General features: G+C 44.5%; 2 protein-coding genes across 2 annotated transcripts; one reads left to right on the top strand and one right to left on the bottom strand.

Moving 5' to 3' along the window:
* Nucleotides 1–2,266: 2,266 nt before the first annotated feature.
* Nucleotides 2,267–9,691, bottom strand: LOC139219685 (ras-related protein Rab-37-like). The gene is made up of 9 exons (XM_070851618.1): nt 9,536–9,691; nt 5,087–5,197; nt 4,405–4,446; nt 4,160–4,226; nt 4,008–4,060; nt 3,770–3,835; nt 3,557–3,613; nt 3,389–3,465; nt 2,267–2,372 (listed from the first exon to the last, which is right to left on the bottom strand). The coding sequence occupies exons 1-9, from the start codon at nt 9,689–9,691 to the stop codon at nt 2,267–2,269; spliced, it is 735 nt and encodes a 244-aa protein (XP_070707719.1).
* Nucleotides 9,692–12,916: 3,225 nt separating this feature from the next.
* Nucleotides 12,917–15,698, top strand: LOC139220028 (uncharacterized). The gene is made up of 5 exons (XM_070852068.1): nt 12,917–13,114; nt 13,754–13,860; nt 14,328–14,423; nt 14,526–14,687; nt 15,112–15,698. Exons 1-5 carry the CDS (start codon nt 13,078–13,080, stop codon nt 15,322–15,324), a joined length of 615 nt encoding a protein of 204 aa, XP_070708169.1. The 5' UTR covers nt 12,917–13,077; the 3' UTR covers nt 15,325–15,698.
* The last annotated feature ends 1,194 nt before the right edge of the window (nt 15,699–16,892 follow it).

Here is a 16,892-nt window from a genome sequence, read left to right as displayed (position 1 = left end):
AAATCTGCTCACTCTCTCATTCACTCACTCAGAAAATGCAATATGTATAATATACTGTGGTACGTTTCCTAAATGATCCTCCTCTAGAGGTGCATTTCAGGCGATCAAAGCAACGTTCATCACAAACACGTGGATGCGCTCCTCAGAAATAGAGTCGTCTTGCAGTCTTAGAGCACGCGGGCTTTTCCTCCAGCTGTGTCCCTGAGCTTCTCTCCAGTGGGCGAGCCTTCGACGGCAGCCGGCTGTCACTTCATCGACAACTCTTCGTCAAAGAATGAACCGGTCTGACTAAAGCCACAAACAGACGGGGGGCTTTTGTCTACATGCGTGGCTTTGAAACAGTGTAACGGCCTTTGTCTGGATCTGTTGGTAGATGCGTGACACATAAGGCTGAAGCAACGTTGGCTTTTCAAAGCGGATCTTAAACGTGTACAATGTGCCTCCATTTCTTCTGGCTTCTGTCAGAGGTGTGTGAGCGAGTGGGGTTTCCTTTTCTTTCCTAGTGTCTTCTGGTATGTTTGTAACATCTGTGTCACTTCCTAATTTAATGCTGAATTCAAAGGGAGGCTGAAAACATTTGCGGTGGGTATATCAGCTGTATATGGGATTTCAATCGTACCAAACGTATATGTGTTCCACGAAGTATGATTTGTATAATTCCTCCAAGAAAAAAAAAAAAAAAGTCAACATTTTGGGAAGTATGCAGAGTCCCTTTCTTTCTGAGCGCTAGATGGGAAGATCGACATCAAGCACGTCTGTGCATGAAGTAAGGAGCTTCAGTCAGGATGTGGTTAGTCAGGCTCAGCATTCTGAGCTTAGCATTGACTAGTTCGAGCATGGAGCTGACACCACAAACTGTTGTTGGAGCAATGAAGCCAGCATGGTGGCTCTAGGGACGGCCACGTGGGCCGCTCAGCTCACCAGTTTGGTCCGGACTAAAATGGCTCCACGACGACATGAGGATTCGTCGTCAGTCTCAGCTGTACCTTGTGCTTATTGCTAATTACCGTGCTAATATAAACTAAGATGTTGAATTTGGCTGACAGTATATTCATCTTTCCAAGAATTAACTTCTTAGATTTCTATATAAAAATAAAAAAAATCACAAAAGGCAGTGTGTGTTTGTTTTTGTCCAGGAACATTTTACAACCACTATGACTTTATGGCTTCATCCGCGTTAGATTGGGTCGTAAGGACGTGCGAGTAAAACACCTCAGCATTTTAAAAGTCGAACAAAATGAGATTGCAATTCTAGACGAGCTGTTGGTCGGCATATTCTTTAACTGACAGAACCGTGCTAGCTGTTTCCTTCTTTCTCTAGGCTTTATGCTAAGCTAGGCTAACCGCCCCCCTGACTCCAGCTAACGCACATACACGATAGTGCTCTTCATCTTTTCAACCAACTCTCACAAGAAAGCAAATTCCAGTTCTTCCGAATTTTGTTTTGATTACTATTCGCTAAAATGTCCACTACAAACATTCCAACACGCTCTCATACTGAAATGGCAAAATAAGGGAACGACTCCCAAAAACAACATGTTTTTGCAGTTTCAGCCCCCCCTCTTCCGTCGGATGACCGGGGTTAAGCTAAGAGCGAGCAAATAACTTAAATGACGCTGTAACTTCATGTTGTGAAGCGGTCGCTGTAAAGTAAGGTGTTATGGTTGTAGGTCTAGGCACCAAAACTATTGGCTGAGCATGGTTTGGGTTAAAACACTGACGTTAGATAAGGAGCAGACGGAAGTGACCGAAGACACGTTATGCATACAGTTTAAGTTACGTGAGTAAAAATAAGTCAGCGCTGACTTGTGGGTTTCACATGAACAGCGGTCTCCTGGGTCAAAGTCCTGTATACGACCCATTCATCCACCCTGTGACCTCCTCCCAAAGTGGACTTTGTCTCGTTCTACACTACGTCACCTGCCCTCCTCCCATCATCATTGCCACATCTGTTAACACCCATGAAAAGACCAACCATGGTTGTTGTTTCCAGCACGAGTTCAGGCTGAATATTCATTCGCTCGTGATGATAAATGTCGATATAAAGTGTTCTCGGCTAAAGAGTCTCTGCTTATCCTCCTCTCACTCCATACATCTACTTTTGGCTTGTCGTCCTGAATGAATGGCAGTGTCATATTTTAGGAGCAGCAGTGAGTTAATAGGGCTTCCTCCCACTCAGAGGCTCTCAGTGTGTCTCCGACAGTCCGTGCACCCAGAGAGGTGGGAGGGGGGGAGGGAGGGAGGGGAGGGGAGGGGAGGGGGGGGGTTAGAAGTAGCTGCAGCAGCCTGACTTCTCCTTCTCTGCTTCAATGTATTCATGAATCTGGAAACTGGGCTCGCTGGGGTGCTCGACGGCCCGGTGCTTCAGTTCCCTAAAGAACAGATTCCAGATGAGGTTCAGGTTAGAGAGACAGCACAGGGAGATTTCTTAACTTGAATGAATCCGTAACATCGGCGCTGTCGCTGCTATCTGGACATCAGAGTGAATTGTGAAGTGTGGCCATCTGTAAAGCCTGCTGTGGAAGCTGCATCGCTGTGTGTGACAAAAGAGTTCACCCTAACACTGTCTTAGAGTCCTTTACGCTGTGTGAGGAGAAAACACTGTCATTTTATACAATGGAAGCAGTAACAAATAAGGAGAGGTGCAACCTGACCAACTCAGCCGTTGAAGAGGAGGTTATATGGAGGCTGTATTAGATTGATAGACTGTCATGTTATTTACTGAATCCACCCATATGTGTGTGTGTGTGTGTGTGTATATATATACACACATATATATGCAGATTCATGAAATTGTTACTTCTACACTTGAGCGCCTTTAATTATTTTCTGCATTGAATAATTTTTTAAGGGTTATCATGTAATTACAATGAACAAAATAACAATTATATGATATCCCCCAAAATGTAAAAAAAAAAAAATAGCATCATAGCATCCCTGAAATTTCTACTACCATGGGGATTTAAGTGACTTTTATGAAATAACTATTAACTCATATTAACTAATTGATTTGATTTGATTTCGTACATGTAATAAAAAATAACAATGAGCAATTAAACAATTCAATTATCAGGTGTTATCTATGATAACTAATACCTAAAACACATATATGATTACCTATATCCTCACACACCCCTTTAAATATTCATATTAATATACCTATCCATGCAGCATCTCGACATCAGCTACATGATAACTGTTATTAGATGGATTTTATATCATAAGATCAACTTGAAGAGGGATAGACAATAATAATGTCTATGTCTAAGTTCCTACATATAATGTATTTAATACTTTACGTTATTTACTTATTATTCTTATTCTCATACCGAACGGTAGCTCTGAGATGTAGCTCCTGCAGTGTGTGCACAGCGAGGCTGTTTCTTACTTGGCCACAGCGACGAAGGCCAGCTCTACGTTCACTCCCGTCTTAGCGCTCGTCTCCATGAAAGGAACTGAATACTCCTAAGACACCAAGAGGAGCAAACGGCGGTGAGCAACAGCGGTGAGCCCCGTCAGCGGTGTTGCTGTACGGCAGTGAGAGCAAAATACTCACTCTGGCCAGCCGCTCTCCCTCATCTCTCCTGATGGCTCTGTCACCGCTCATGTCAGCCTGACGGACGGACGGACAGACACCCTGGTGATCATCACGTTCAATAACACACTCACTTATGTGCTTTGTATCCTTTAAAGCGTGGACACAACCTCTTTCCATTCTCTTCCATTTTTCTTAACACTTCGCTGAGCTTCTCAAACTATTCTCTCTCACCTTGTTGCCCAGCAACATGATGACTACATCGCTCTGTGCATACTCATGGATCTCCGTTAACCATGCCTGAAACAAGAAATACAGACACAGAGAAACACAGATGATCCAACAAAGCAGAGAGGACGTGCATTCGCATCAGACTGGAACTCGGAAGGCAGGTTCTTTTAAATAACACACAGAAACCTCACATGTGTTCTTATTAATACCTTTCCACGCCGCAGACGTATCCCAGACTTACCCGAATGTTGTCAAAGGAGGTTTTGCTGGTGATGTCATACAGGAGGAGCAAAGCTTTGGAGACAGAACCAACAAAGAGGAGAAATGATGGCACGGTTCTATCGCTGCACATCTCATAGTCACATGCAGATTCACGGTGCATGCGTGCCTCACCGTGTGCATCTCTGTAGTAGGCGTGCGTCACGCTTCTGAACCTTTCCTGTCCAGCCGTGTCCCAAATCTGAAACAGAACGGGAAAAAGAAGCATGAAACGCGTCGACTTGGCCTGGTTCCACTTGGCTAACTCCAGTTCTCAGTTATAACACCGGTGCCCAAGAGGACGCCGGCCTGCGCTCTAAAAATAGGCCGCTATTGTGAAAGCACATCGAGTTTTCTCTGGAACTGATACACTTACTGACCTGTAGGTTGACCTTCACCTCGTCGACAGTCACCACTTTATTCTGAGAGCAGAGGAGATTTTAAAGACCCGGTTAAAGGGATTCAGATAATAAAAATCATAATAAAAAAAAAACACACCATCTCAGTGACTCTCAGGCAGATTTCCCCCTCATTTATCCAGATTCTGAGATTTCTGTTTCCACTCCAATACAGAATCAGTGTCCCTGTTACTAATCCACAGAGTCTTTTAGTTTGGCCAGAATCTTTAGTGTTTCATTTGACTTTAACATGAGAGGTTGCTGTTTCCTTAACAGCAAACTAAGCTGACGGGGCTGAAGTACTGTACCAGCTGTGTGTCACCCTTTTTAAAGTGTGTGTTCTGTGGACTGTCAGAGGGTACCGGGGGGGAACTTTGCCTGGGATGACCTGTTGCTGTTGAATTTGTTATATTTTTGCAATGTTGTGAGTATCACAAACAATCATTTATGCTCTTTCATTGTATAGAGGTGGAGACAGAAAGACTGGGCCAATTAAAAATAAATAAATCACATATTTTTTGTTTAACTAATGCTTAAATGTATAATTTACAACCTACTTTCACCTTAAATTCAACAAGAGAATGTCCTGTATGCAAAATAAATACACACATGAATTGTTCCTATACACACACACACACACACACACACACACACACACACACACCGTGAATCCTATGCCCACTGTCGCAGAGAACGAGCCGGGGATGAACTTCCCCTGATCGAACTGCACCAACAGAGATGTCTTTCCCACTCCGCTGTCCCCAACCAGGATTGTCTGCGGGAAAACAGTCAGGCTTAATAAAATCTATATCGGTATCACAGTCAGCCTTGAAAATCCCTTTTGCGGGCTGAACACTGAAAATCATTTTATAATTCTGACTTGTGAGTCAGCATCTGCGTCACGGTGGACATTTCTGCTTCCAAGGAGAACAAATATTATTATCTTTCATAAGAGCTCGGCGGTGAACTGCTGTCACAGTGTGACTCATGAGCCGGAGAAGATAACCTTCAGGACTATGAGATGAATGAAAGGCAGCATTCAGAGGCATCCAAGTTAGTCATCGGGGGCCATCAGTCAGTGCTTTATCTTCAACAAGAAGAAGAAAAGTCACACGCCATCTCCACACACACACACACACACACACACACACACACACACACACACACACACACACACAGACAGACACACACACAGACACACACACAGACACACACACACACACACACACACACACACAGTGCTCTCCAACTGTGACAGATACAGTAAATGAGGCACAGCCGAGCTGCTCTGTTCTGTAGCGGACTGTGAATGTCTGCTGACGTCAATATTGAATAATTCTGCAAAAAGCCCCAAATCTGTTCAGTGGTATCTTGTTTTTGTGACTAATACCAATGGTTTTTCATTTTCTACATAACCAACGCCTGGCAACCAACAATGTGGATTCGTTTTAATGAAGGATTGTAATTATGGCAGGTTGGGCCACTGGAAGACTGGCCTGCTGGTTCAGAAATGGAAAGTGGGCTGGACCTTGTGTTGAGAATTCTTTCAACTAAAACACTCAGTTACACGCTCATCACGGTGACAACGTCCACTTCTCACGTACAGTCTGAGGTCTCAGCGGGTACTCCACTGTCAACTGGTATATTAGATGGACGTGCTGAGATTTGCAGCCTGCTGTTAGAGCAGATGAACACGATCAATCAAGTCCTCACATTTTGTGCTTTTGTTTTGGTTTTTGAACACAGAAGACTCAAAGAGCGTCGCTCTTAACGCAGCGCAACGCTTTAGCCAACACTCATAGGATATTTTACACACTGAGGTCATGATTAGAGACACAATAGACACACGGAGGGGTTTTAACATCCAGAGCCAAACCAACTACACTACAAATATTATTATTTAACCAGATCATCCTGTGACTTGATGGCATCTGCTTCCTGTTTACCGTAACATCATGCCTGCGTGTGCGTGTGTCAAACAACCGTAGCCGTAGAATTACACATGCACACGTGATGATGACGTATGATGAGGATGTATGTGTGTTTGTGGTGAGGGGGTATGGCGCTGTTTCCGTGGTAACAGTCCTGGGAAGTGAGCTTGTCTCATATAACCCCACTGGAGACTGGAGGCAATTAGATGAAAGCACCACAGATGTTTGACAGTCAGACATGGATGCTGTGGATGGACATTATATTGAGCATATATGATGTGTGCAGGGAGATAGAAATAGATTTCATTCACCTCCAGGGCTCATAAACTAATTGTTAAGTGCCAGTGAACCACTTTTCTTCCTGTTCGGGCCTCGCTGTTCTTTCCAGGCAAGACGCTTCTGAAAGAGCTTTCTTGAAGGCCATCATAGTAATATATATACTGTATATATACATATATATATATGGATATATGTAGAAGTATACTGTATGGGAAGATGGAGAAAGAGTTTTAGGGGATGCAGAGACCTAGAAGTGGTGAGGCTCTGCTTATCTCGGCTGCCTGAGCACCGGGAAATGTCACGTCTTCCCGGAGTGTGTTACGTCTGTGATACACAGACAGAATGAAATTTAGCTTGACACTTTTCATATTGCCACTAATTTAGACTCCTGGCTGGGATTTGAAAGCACAGAGCAACAGCAGATTACTGTAGCTCTCGATATTAAAAGTCGATGCGATGGCTCTACAGTGGCGCTAACGCAGAGAACTGCCGATACAGATGCAATTTCAACCAATTTCGACCAGTAAAAGATATAATAACCAAATCCTAGAGTTTATTGAATTGCATATCACAAGATCGGTGTTTTATTCCGTTTAACAGACATGTTTGATGGAGCATAGTGTCACTACGGCATTCCAGCTCCATGTCTAGCCACTACACTCAAAGAAACCCCTTTGCGTTGCATAATCGTGATCCCTCGGGGAGAAAACAGGTGAGATGGAGTTCAAGAAAAACTTCTCCCAGAGAGAAGAGACAACGCAGAAGACGCTGAGACAGAAGACTAACAGGAGAGAGAAAGGGCAAAACAGGCAGATCGACTTCATTCGTGCTGTTCGCCTGAATAAACTGTTTGGCTGTGATATGCCCCTCTGCAAAGCACCTGCTCCCCTCACAATACAAGCCTCACACACACACACACACACACACACACACACACACACACACACACACACTTCCATGGCAATTAAGGGCAGCTGGTCAAAGTGCATAATGGCTACATTAGGCTAACTCAGTTCATGTCTCATTAGACCATTAGCCTGCGGGAAAACTCAGTTCTCACTAAACTCAAACTAATGACTTAGAGTCACTTAGCAGCAGTCTTGAGGAACAAAATCCTTCTTCAAAAAATTACTTAAAGTGCAAGAAGCAAGACATTATATCAGATTGTGTCCGCGTTGACTCATTTCTCACAGTGACCGATTTTGAAATTCAGAAAGCAGGGCATTGCACACCGAAGGCCACACTATTGCTAAAGCACACAAGCTCTCTCACACCCAACTGGAAGCTGTTCTTCCAGTGCAGCTTCATAACATAATGTGACATTTCACAAGCCCAAAGGGAGCTTCGCTTTTCTCTGTGCTCCATCTACAGCGGGGTCACAGGGCCAGCCCTCCCGAGCTGTAAGGAACTCAGTGGATCTGCGCTTGCAGACCTGTTGGTCTACATAGGGTAAGCCTTAACTGCATGACATTAAGTTGTCTGGATATGATATTTTAAACCTTGGCCCTATTTCTACATATTTTGTATACAAAATCATTAGAAGGAAAAAAAAATGGAATTGGTCCATTAGATCGCTTCAGTTATAGGCTCATATGGCTTTTTCTAGTGTCTGACAACATTATGGAAAAGATGCCTCTGGAGAAAAACCTGTGAGGTCCCTTTTGTTTAACCAGAAAACAGCCATTATATCAAAGCCACCAGACTCCATTGACAAAAACAGCAATTTTATCTCACAGAACACAGGACTGACCGCTGTTACTGCGTGCTGACTACCACTGACACCATACTCTCTGTAAGCAGTCATAGCAGAGGAGCCGTCCCTGTGGTATTCCTTCCTCTCACTGATCTCAGCGCCTCCTCCACCGCTGCAAACGTCCATAATCGTTCGTATGAATTAAACAATAGAATACGTGTGACAAAATAATCTAGGCTCAAAGGCCACAGTCCAAATGGAACTGGTGTCGCAGGGTGACCAAAGTCAGTGGTCATATATGAGAGTCCGTCATTGTATGTACGGGTTCACCGTCCTCGCCCTGTCTTTCTCTAGAGCAACATGTGCTCTGTGCAGGAGTGTCCTGAAGTGGTGGTTGAATGGGTTGTGAGGGTCCCTGAGCACCTCGGTAAGCAAATCCAGCCAATGCTCACCCTCCTTATCCCAAATATTAAAGGTATGCCCAAGAACTGAGGTGTTATTTTTGACACAGAACTAAACTTTGAACATACACACACACACAAATAGTCCTGCTATGCTTTCAACTCAGGGAGTATCTCCAAGATCTGAGCAAGTTTTGAAGAAGAATATTCTCACTTTAATATTTTCACACCTGGATTCTGTAACGCTGTTTTACCTGCAGTTATGCTCGAGCTGCGATCGCACTGGAGAGCCCTGTTGGTGAAGTGATACTCAAATAAAATGATAATTGTAATTATCGCCACCTGGGAGGGTTCATTGGTGACTTTGAGAGAAATTCATTCGTTAGGATCAGGGAGAGGAAAAATCCCTAAATGTTGAGGACCCTTACACGGTGACCTTACAGCATCTGTCCCCCCTTTAAGACAGACAGCTCTCCATCCTGTCTGATGGCTCGTTTCAGCAGAGAAACGAAGCTGTCTGTTGACTGCAGGAGGAAGTATGAGCTGATAGGACACACCACGAGCCTGGAAACAGACCAACTGAAATGGCATCCAAGAGAAAATCAGCACCATGGAGAGCGCACACCCTGTCCATCAGGGATGCTGGAGGATCGGGGTACTAAAGGGTTTAGGAAGCCTTCAGAAACGCCAGTAAATGAGATGAGGCAGAAAGAACACATGCAAAGTAACTGGCTTGTTGATTTGAACAGAAACCATTGCTGTAAAGTTTAAAACGCGCGCCTGTTGTATGATTTTATGATCTCTCCTACCTTGTGCACTAACTCCTCATCGTATGTCGGAGCTGGGGGGGTCTTTGCTTGGCCGTCGGTGGTCTCTCTGGATTCGTAGCCGCTATCGGGAACGATCTCCGGGTAAGCCGTCGTGTAGTGCGCCGAGATCGGCTCCATCGACTCCATCCGCTCCATCCTGTCGTCCTCCCTGCGCGCTTTTACCGCGGAGAGCCCTGGTGAGGAGAATAAAGGCTGACAACACCCCCCCCTCCTCCTCTCCCCTCTCCTCCCTCCCTCCCCCACGCAGCCTTCTCCTCCACAAGCTCCTCCTCTGGAGTGAATCACAGTCTGCCTACATCTCTTAACATTTAAAAGGCATGTCGTGATCGTTCACCCACATGGAAGACAGCATAGAGGAGGGGGGGAGGGGGGGATGATGGGACCGTGGAGGGGAGAGGACGGTCTGAAGTTTGTAAGGCAGGGGGTGAGGATGATTGAGGGGGTGAGGAGGGACACGTGTCTTTTCAGTACACTGTGGTACTGAATGAGGTTTGTGTTCCCATGGCTACAGCATCCGTGTTAGGAACTGGCACTGAGTAGGCTTGGACCAACACTAGTTAGACTGCTAACCTCACTAACTAGTTAGTTAGTTAGTGCCACCTAACTAGTTGGACAGTTTTAAGCCTACAGCTAGTTAACAGCTCATTTGTAAGGGCTGCCAGCTAACTAATGATTATTATTAAGTTAAGCAGAATGACACCTGTCATGGCCTTACTGGGATATTATTGGACCCTTGATATTAATGCTATGACATGTAGTTGATGGAAGTGCTTAATGCTTTATATACTTTTGTGTAGTTTATCCGCAGTTTCTAAAATGATCGCATGTTTGAAGAAAATTCCCAGCCTAATCTTGTTTCTTGTAGTTTGTGGTATTAAAGGTGTGGACTTTTTTTTTTTTTTTTTTACAAAATACGAGGTACTTGATGAAAGCTACACTCAAAACTGTTTTTCTCTCATTTGAAGATCCCAAAAAAATGAGAGCATCCTCTTTCGTCACCAAGGAGTAAGTTCCTGCAAATGTAAAGGTGCCCTGTTTACATCAGTGTTATATTGTACAATATATTGTCTCTGTGCGCTGGTTCAAACAATACTGTACTCAGTCTGTGGCGCAGAAAATGATGCTCGTGAAGCACTGGGATCGAGACATGAAGACCTGGCTGCTGACAAGAAGCTCAGTGGAGGAGAGAGTCAAACTGATTATTGATTGATCTCAGATGGAAAACATATTGCAGGGATATTACATAAGAGCTGTTTTATATAAATGTGTAAATATTTAAATATTGCAGAGTTTAGATAATGACATAATCTTTTTTTCATGACTGGTACATAATATATATATATATATATATATATATATATATATATATATATATATATATATATATATATATAACATATATAATGATATAGAGGATCTTCAGCCTTTAGATTTAAATGTTCAACGTTCACGTGAAACTAGTCTTCTGTCAGGGATATTTTCTTATTGTTCAGACACAGTCAGGTGGAACACAAGCTGCTGGAGCAAGTGGACAAAGAAAAAAAGCAGTTCTCTCAGCAGAAGGCCTCGCCGAAGAGCCTTCAGGTGTTCAGGCCTCAGTCGGAGGTCCAGCAGCAGATGGAGGATGTGCAAACCTTCCTTCTATCTCTGCACAGCAAAGCTGCTCCAAATCTTTTCTGGCGTTCACATCACCAGCTGCCCACTCCACTCTGCAGGGGATGCAAAACCAGCAAGAGAGTGCTGCGCCTCTGGGCCCAGAGGTGGTGGGCTCTGCTCCGGAGCTCCTGGGGGAACCAGGGTGGGAGGACAGACGTGTGAAGCTGCCAGTTCTGAGATTGGCAAACTACTGTCCAACTCTGCAGCTCCCTGCCTCTCTAAGTTTGGATCAATTTCTCAAACTATTCTGCTTGGTGTCTGCACCGCAGCAGAGTCAATTTACAGGAGGTCTGACAAGCACTCCAAGTCCTTCCAGCATATGGACAACGAGGAGAGTTATTTCTCTGCCAGAGCAGGCGTCATCTCTGCCGTCCTGATTAACTGGACCGTGAAATGCAGACTGCTCCAAACACCTTCAGCCCGGCACCTTGATTGGGCTGGAAGATTGACTTCTGGGGAAGTGGGTGGCTGCTTCCTCGGAGAAGCTGGAGGAGGGACTCACGGAGAGGGAGGAGAAGAACACCATCCCAAGTGATGTGGCAGAAGACACATCTTTGGCCAAACTAGATACTAGTGTTGCTGTTGACTTGATGAGCTGGAGACACTGAAGGTCTCCCTGGTCCAGAATATGAACCACCACTTGCAGACTGGTACTTTTAACCAGGGGTCACAGTGAGCTCAGCCTCCTCAGAGGAGCTGGAAGATGGACGACTGGAAGAGGGAGGCTTCTGCGCTACGTCTCTGCCACAGAGGGTGGGACAACAGCTTCCTCTGGAGAAGGGGGGGGGGCTTCTCCAGGAGTCTGTGTGCAAAAACTGATGACACACCCCTGGTCGTACTGAAGACCAATGGGATAGTTAACATGGACGATGTGCAGGAAGAACTGCAGCAGAGGGAAGTGGAAGAAGGGAGTGACTCTAGCTTTGTTTCTGGAAAACGGTGATAAGCTGCTTTCAGGACTAAATCACAGCAATAATTCTGCAATAATATTATTAAATGCATTAAATGAATAAAATTCATTTTCAATCATGAATCATTTTCTCTGTATTTACTGTTGTCTGTACACAACAGCGGCCCCCCCTATAGTCCTGAGCTTTGGGTAATGACTGGATGGATGTCCAGCAGTGTACAGTTCATGAGCTCCACCTCACCCTGTTAAAAGTCTTGTTATACATGAGTATGCACCAATAATAGCCTAATAATGATAATGATAGTACATCATTTACTTAAATATGAAAGAAATTTGTTGACTTTTACTTTTTCTTTTAGTCTCAGATCTGCTCGCTCATGCGGCTGCACACATCTGAAAATATATCCAGACGTATTTAACACTTTTTTAAGTTATTTCTTTATTCATTTTTGACAGTGGGATCCTTTAAACGGGTACAAACCAGCCGAATTAGGAGCAGAAAACAGCTGACCCAAAACATACAAACCCCAGCCATCGTATTTTATTGCACCTTGCATGAGTTTAGTGATCTGATGTACTGTATTATTTTTTTAAAAGCCTGACAGGTCAGTTTTGCGTGTGTCTCTGTAAACTTCCACTAGAGTTTGCACAAGAGTCAGCTTCCTTTTTTTATTATCCCAGAATGAGGAAAAGACTGTTTGTGGTGAAACCTGTCTGCTGCCACCACTCTCCTGACATGCTGTTAATGTTTAGCCGCTGGTTGATCCTGAGGATGCAGCCTTCTGTCTGTGCTGTGGTTAGGAGTTGCTGAAAAGCCAGCGTCAGTGCAAAAGGGTGATATTTTTTTTGGAGAGCAGTGGATGATGTGTGCAGAGAGCGCTGGAGGGGGGAACTGATTGGAGATTAGGATTTTATTTTTTCTTCTTCTCCTCTGACTCCAGGAGAGGCTCCTGCAATGGCTCCTGAGCTGCTGACTGTCATCGTGGCTTCAGGTGAGTTCAGCCACAAACATTATGTTAAACTGGACCAACTTATTTGACAACAGTACTTTATTAGTGACTGTTTACCACCATGAGAAGTTGTACCACTCATTTTTATTTAGCACTGCATCAGTAATAATGTGGGGGAGGATGTGATTTCTGCATGTACGGCATGATAAAGCATGAAGCAGTCAAGCAAATCATGTTGTGTCAGCTGACTGAATGTTGAGTTTAATGATGGTTGACATGAGGTGTAATATTCAGCTCATCACGGCAAATAGTGCACTGCATGCAGCGACGTTTTAAAGTCATCTCAGCGTAGGAGTTCACTCATTTGTCAATGCAGCCAACCAAAATCATTCTAGTGATATCATTTTAATATGCAAGTTGAGGTTATAGAGTTCCTTGACCTTTAATCCCTTAACCTCTCTGATTTTCACAGATTATTGTGTTGATGATTTTGTTTAAATCTGACTGCTAAACAGTAACACAATAGTTCTCCACATGAATCTCCTTGAGTGATCACAGTGTGCCAAAACATGCTCCTTAAACATGATCCTTAAAAAGGCAACATTGCCCGTCCTAACCTGCTGTGAAACCTCCCGGGGTGTTAACAGTGTGCCGTCTCTCTCTCTCTCTGCTCCGCCTCAGTGTCTTGTGTAGCGTTTTGTTTGGTGATCTTGATGCTGGTGGTGGTCTTCTACAGAAAAGATCCTCTCTGCTGCAGATTCAGACCCTACGGGACAGAACAGTACACAGTAAGAGCAACTTTTTCACTCCAAGAACCACAGACAGACGTCGGGCTTCAGTCGCATCAGCTACGACCGCTTCATACGAGATTCTGTACAAGCGGCATACAACATTATCATCGATAAGAATAGTCAGTGGGTCCCAAGGTATAGCCCCCCCATCAATGGTACTGTGTATGTACCAACCACACTACTATGGTGGACAAACAGCTCCTGCCAATAACGTACAACCTGCCGTAGGTGATGTCATCCAAACCCACTGGATGTTTTCAGGGCTACTGGGGGGTCAGATTTTCAAAATGACATACTAGGCATCATTCACATCCAAGTGCGTCGTCCACTGGAGCAGCCTGCCGTTCTAATCAAAAGAATCAGCAATGATACCAATTCGAGTAATTTAACGGACTATTAACTTAACAGACAACAACTATTAGCTTTGTAAATTAGAACTAACTCCTGATGATGTCTCTTCCCAGGATGACCGTCCACATTACCACAGCAGACACTCTTTCATTGGCATCGCCCATAATGAGAACAGCGCTGCCATGAACCAGGGGCCTGATGGACCACAAGTAAAAAGCTTATGTGAACTGATTGGTGCACATATTTGGAATGTACCTTGTGCAGCTGCAGAGGTTTCTCAGCAGATCTGTGTGTGTGTGTGTGTAATCTAGCTTCCTGGAAGGCTGTTCGTAATAGGGAAGCCAAATGACTACCACCTGAATGGAGCACCGCCGAGGCTGCCGTCCTACGAGAGCGTTCGTAAGAAGGACCGGCAGAGACAGATCCACAGTATGATCTCACAGCGCTTTGGCCTCAGTGGCTGCCCCGACGAGGTGAGCAGATTCTGTTTGGTCCCCCCCCTGCAGTCTCAATCAGCAAAAGGTGGAGGACTTTAATCGCGGCTTAAAAAGATTTAAAGCGTGGCTCAACATTTTGGGGAATGCTCCTGATTGCTTTCTTTCCGAGAGCGAGGTGAGAAGATCGATACCACTGTCACGTCTGTGGGATAAGTTTGGATTTAGTGTTCTGTGCAACATGACAAACTATGGCAAAGGTTTCCAGACCTGGTTGGTGAGCACAGGTTGTAGATCTCTGTGCAGGAAAGATTGGTGGACGTCGAGACCCTGGGGAGTAACTTGACTGTTAACTTGGCCCATAAGTAGTTTTACCTGCGGAAACAAATAAGACACAAAATGTCAGTGTGTTTTCTAAGACTGTGTCACATCATAATATTTCCTTTGTCCCATTCCATTCTAGCCTCCACCAACATACGAGGAAACCTTTCGCCAGCCCGTCGACACTTGGTCCGTGGACTTGCACTCTCTGGATGTCCGCCTGTCAATCCACACCCAGAATGACTCCCCACGCCTCAGCGAAAACACACGAAACCCCGCTCAGCCGTCCGCAGCGCCGCAGGGGCCGTGTTCCTCCTGCTGCCCGACACAGAGCTCCCGGGTTCCGTCCATCTGATAGCAGGGTTTGCTGCCAGTCCACAGCGTGAGGAGGAGGGCTGCTGCTGTTTAGAGCCAAGAGAGTGACGTCATCAGAGACAAGGACAGACTTCTGGGAAGAGAATGCTTGTGCTGTGAGGGCAAAGATGTTGATAGGTTTCGGTGATTCTGCTTGGAGGTATTCAAATGATACTGAGTATGACTCCTCTCTCCATTGTCCAGGGAATTACTGGCAGGTTTAATGGTGTAATGGGAGAATAGATTGAAAGGTGTGACAAATATATTTCCTTAGATATTGATCAGGATATTTTTGTACTGAACATTTGAACCGAACATTGAATAACATACACATTAAACATTGACCGATTTTATACCAGTTACATCTCTACATGTTCAGTGTTTCCAAAGGTGCCCACAGACACTCCGTGTAAACATTCACTAGAACGTAAGCAAAAATAAATGACCTGGATTTTTCAAGTTCTGCTGCAGAAATAAGAAAACCTCATTCAAAATCTGATTGACCTTTGTAACAACTTTTTTTTACCTGATGATGACACTTGATAAAAGGTCAGAGTATTAGCGAAGTTATAGCAGTTCATCCTGTGGAGAACATGAACATGTGGACCAAATTTCATGGCAATTAAAGCCATGTTAGTCTTTAGGATATGCCACCTTGGAACCATGAACAAAGGTTTGAAACTTTTAATCAAAATTAAGATATTTCACTGGATAGATGAAAACTTTGTTGCCAGCTGCTGTTGGTGCCAAAAGACAAGTCAAGGAATCATTAGGATTCATTCTCTGAGCAACGCGCACATCTGTATCAAATGTTATGGTGTTCCATCTGTTCCATGTTAAGAAAAACAAAACAGGAGCACTTAAGAGTTTCTGCACACATCTCCAGACACGAACACAAAACTATTGTATGAAAAGCCGTCTCAAAAACTCAAAAGCTTTAACCCTAGATGACGTCTCTTTGCAGGACCAGGCCGCGCTTAAACAGTAACTCTGTTTGGCCTGCTTACAGGTTACTCTTTAACCCGGATCAAACACTAACCACAGAAGACACAAACCAGGAAGCATCTGAAGGAACCAGATTGCAAAAGAATTGCACTTTCTCTTGTGTATCCAGCTGAGGATGACCTTCAGTGGCCTGAACTGAGAACCGAGAATGCGGATGTGGCACAATAGCCGGTGGCTATTCAATAACTTCATGACTCATTCCTTCTTTTTAAAACGGGGAAAATAGCTGCAGTGTAGCAGATATCGACTTTATTATAGAGATACTCACTTTATCCGCGCTCCATTATTCAATCGGGCAGCGGAGTGCACAGTGACCCACAAACAGAGACTTGCCCTCCACCATCTAAGAATTAGAACGCCGTGTCTGCACACTCCTCGCATCCATCATTCGTTCTGCTTCATGACAGCGTTCCACCTCCCATACGATGCGCCAGGCATTACCCACACTCCCTCTGCATACCACAAGCCTCTGATATACAACTTGCGTCTGTTTATCTCCTTAATTCCTGTTAAAAAGCTCTTTCAAAGAAACGCTGACAAATATCTTGCCGATAAGCTCGTACC

Source organism: Pempheris klunzingeri, chromosome 20, assembly GCF_042242105.1.
Source record: "Pempheris klunzingeri isolate RE-2024b chromosome 20, fPemKlu1.hap1, whole genome shotgun sequence".
NCBI lineage: Eukaryota > Metazoa > Chordata > Actinopteri > Acropomatiformes > Pempheridae > Pempheris > Pempheris klunzingeri.
The sequence above is the reverse complement of the archived record's forward strand: the minus strand, read 5'-3'. Positions and strand labels throughout refer to the sequence as shown.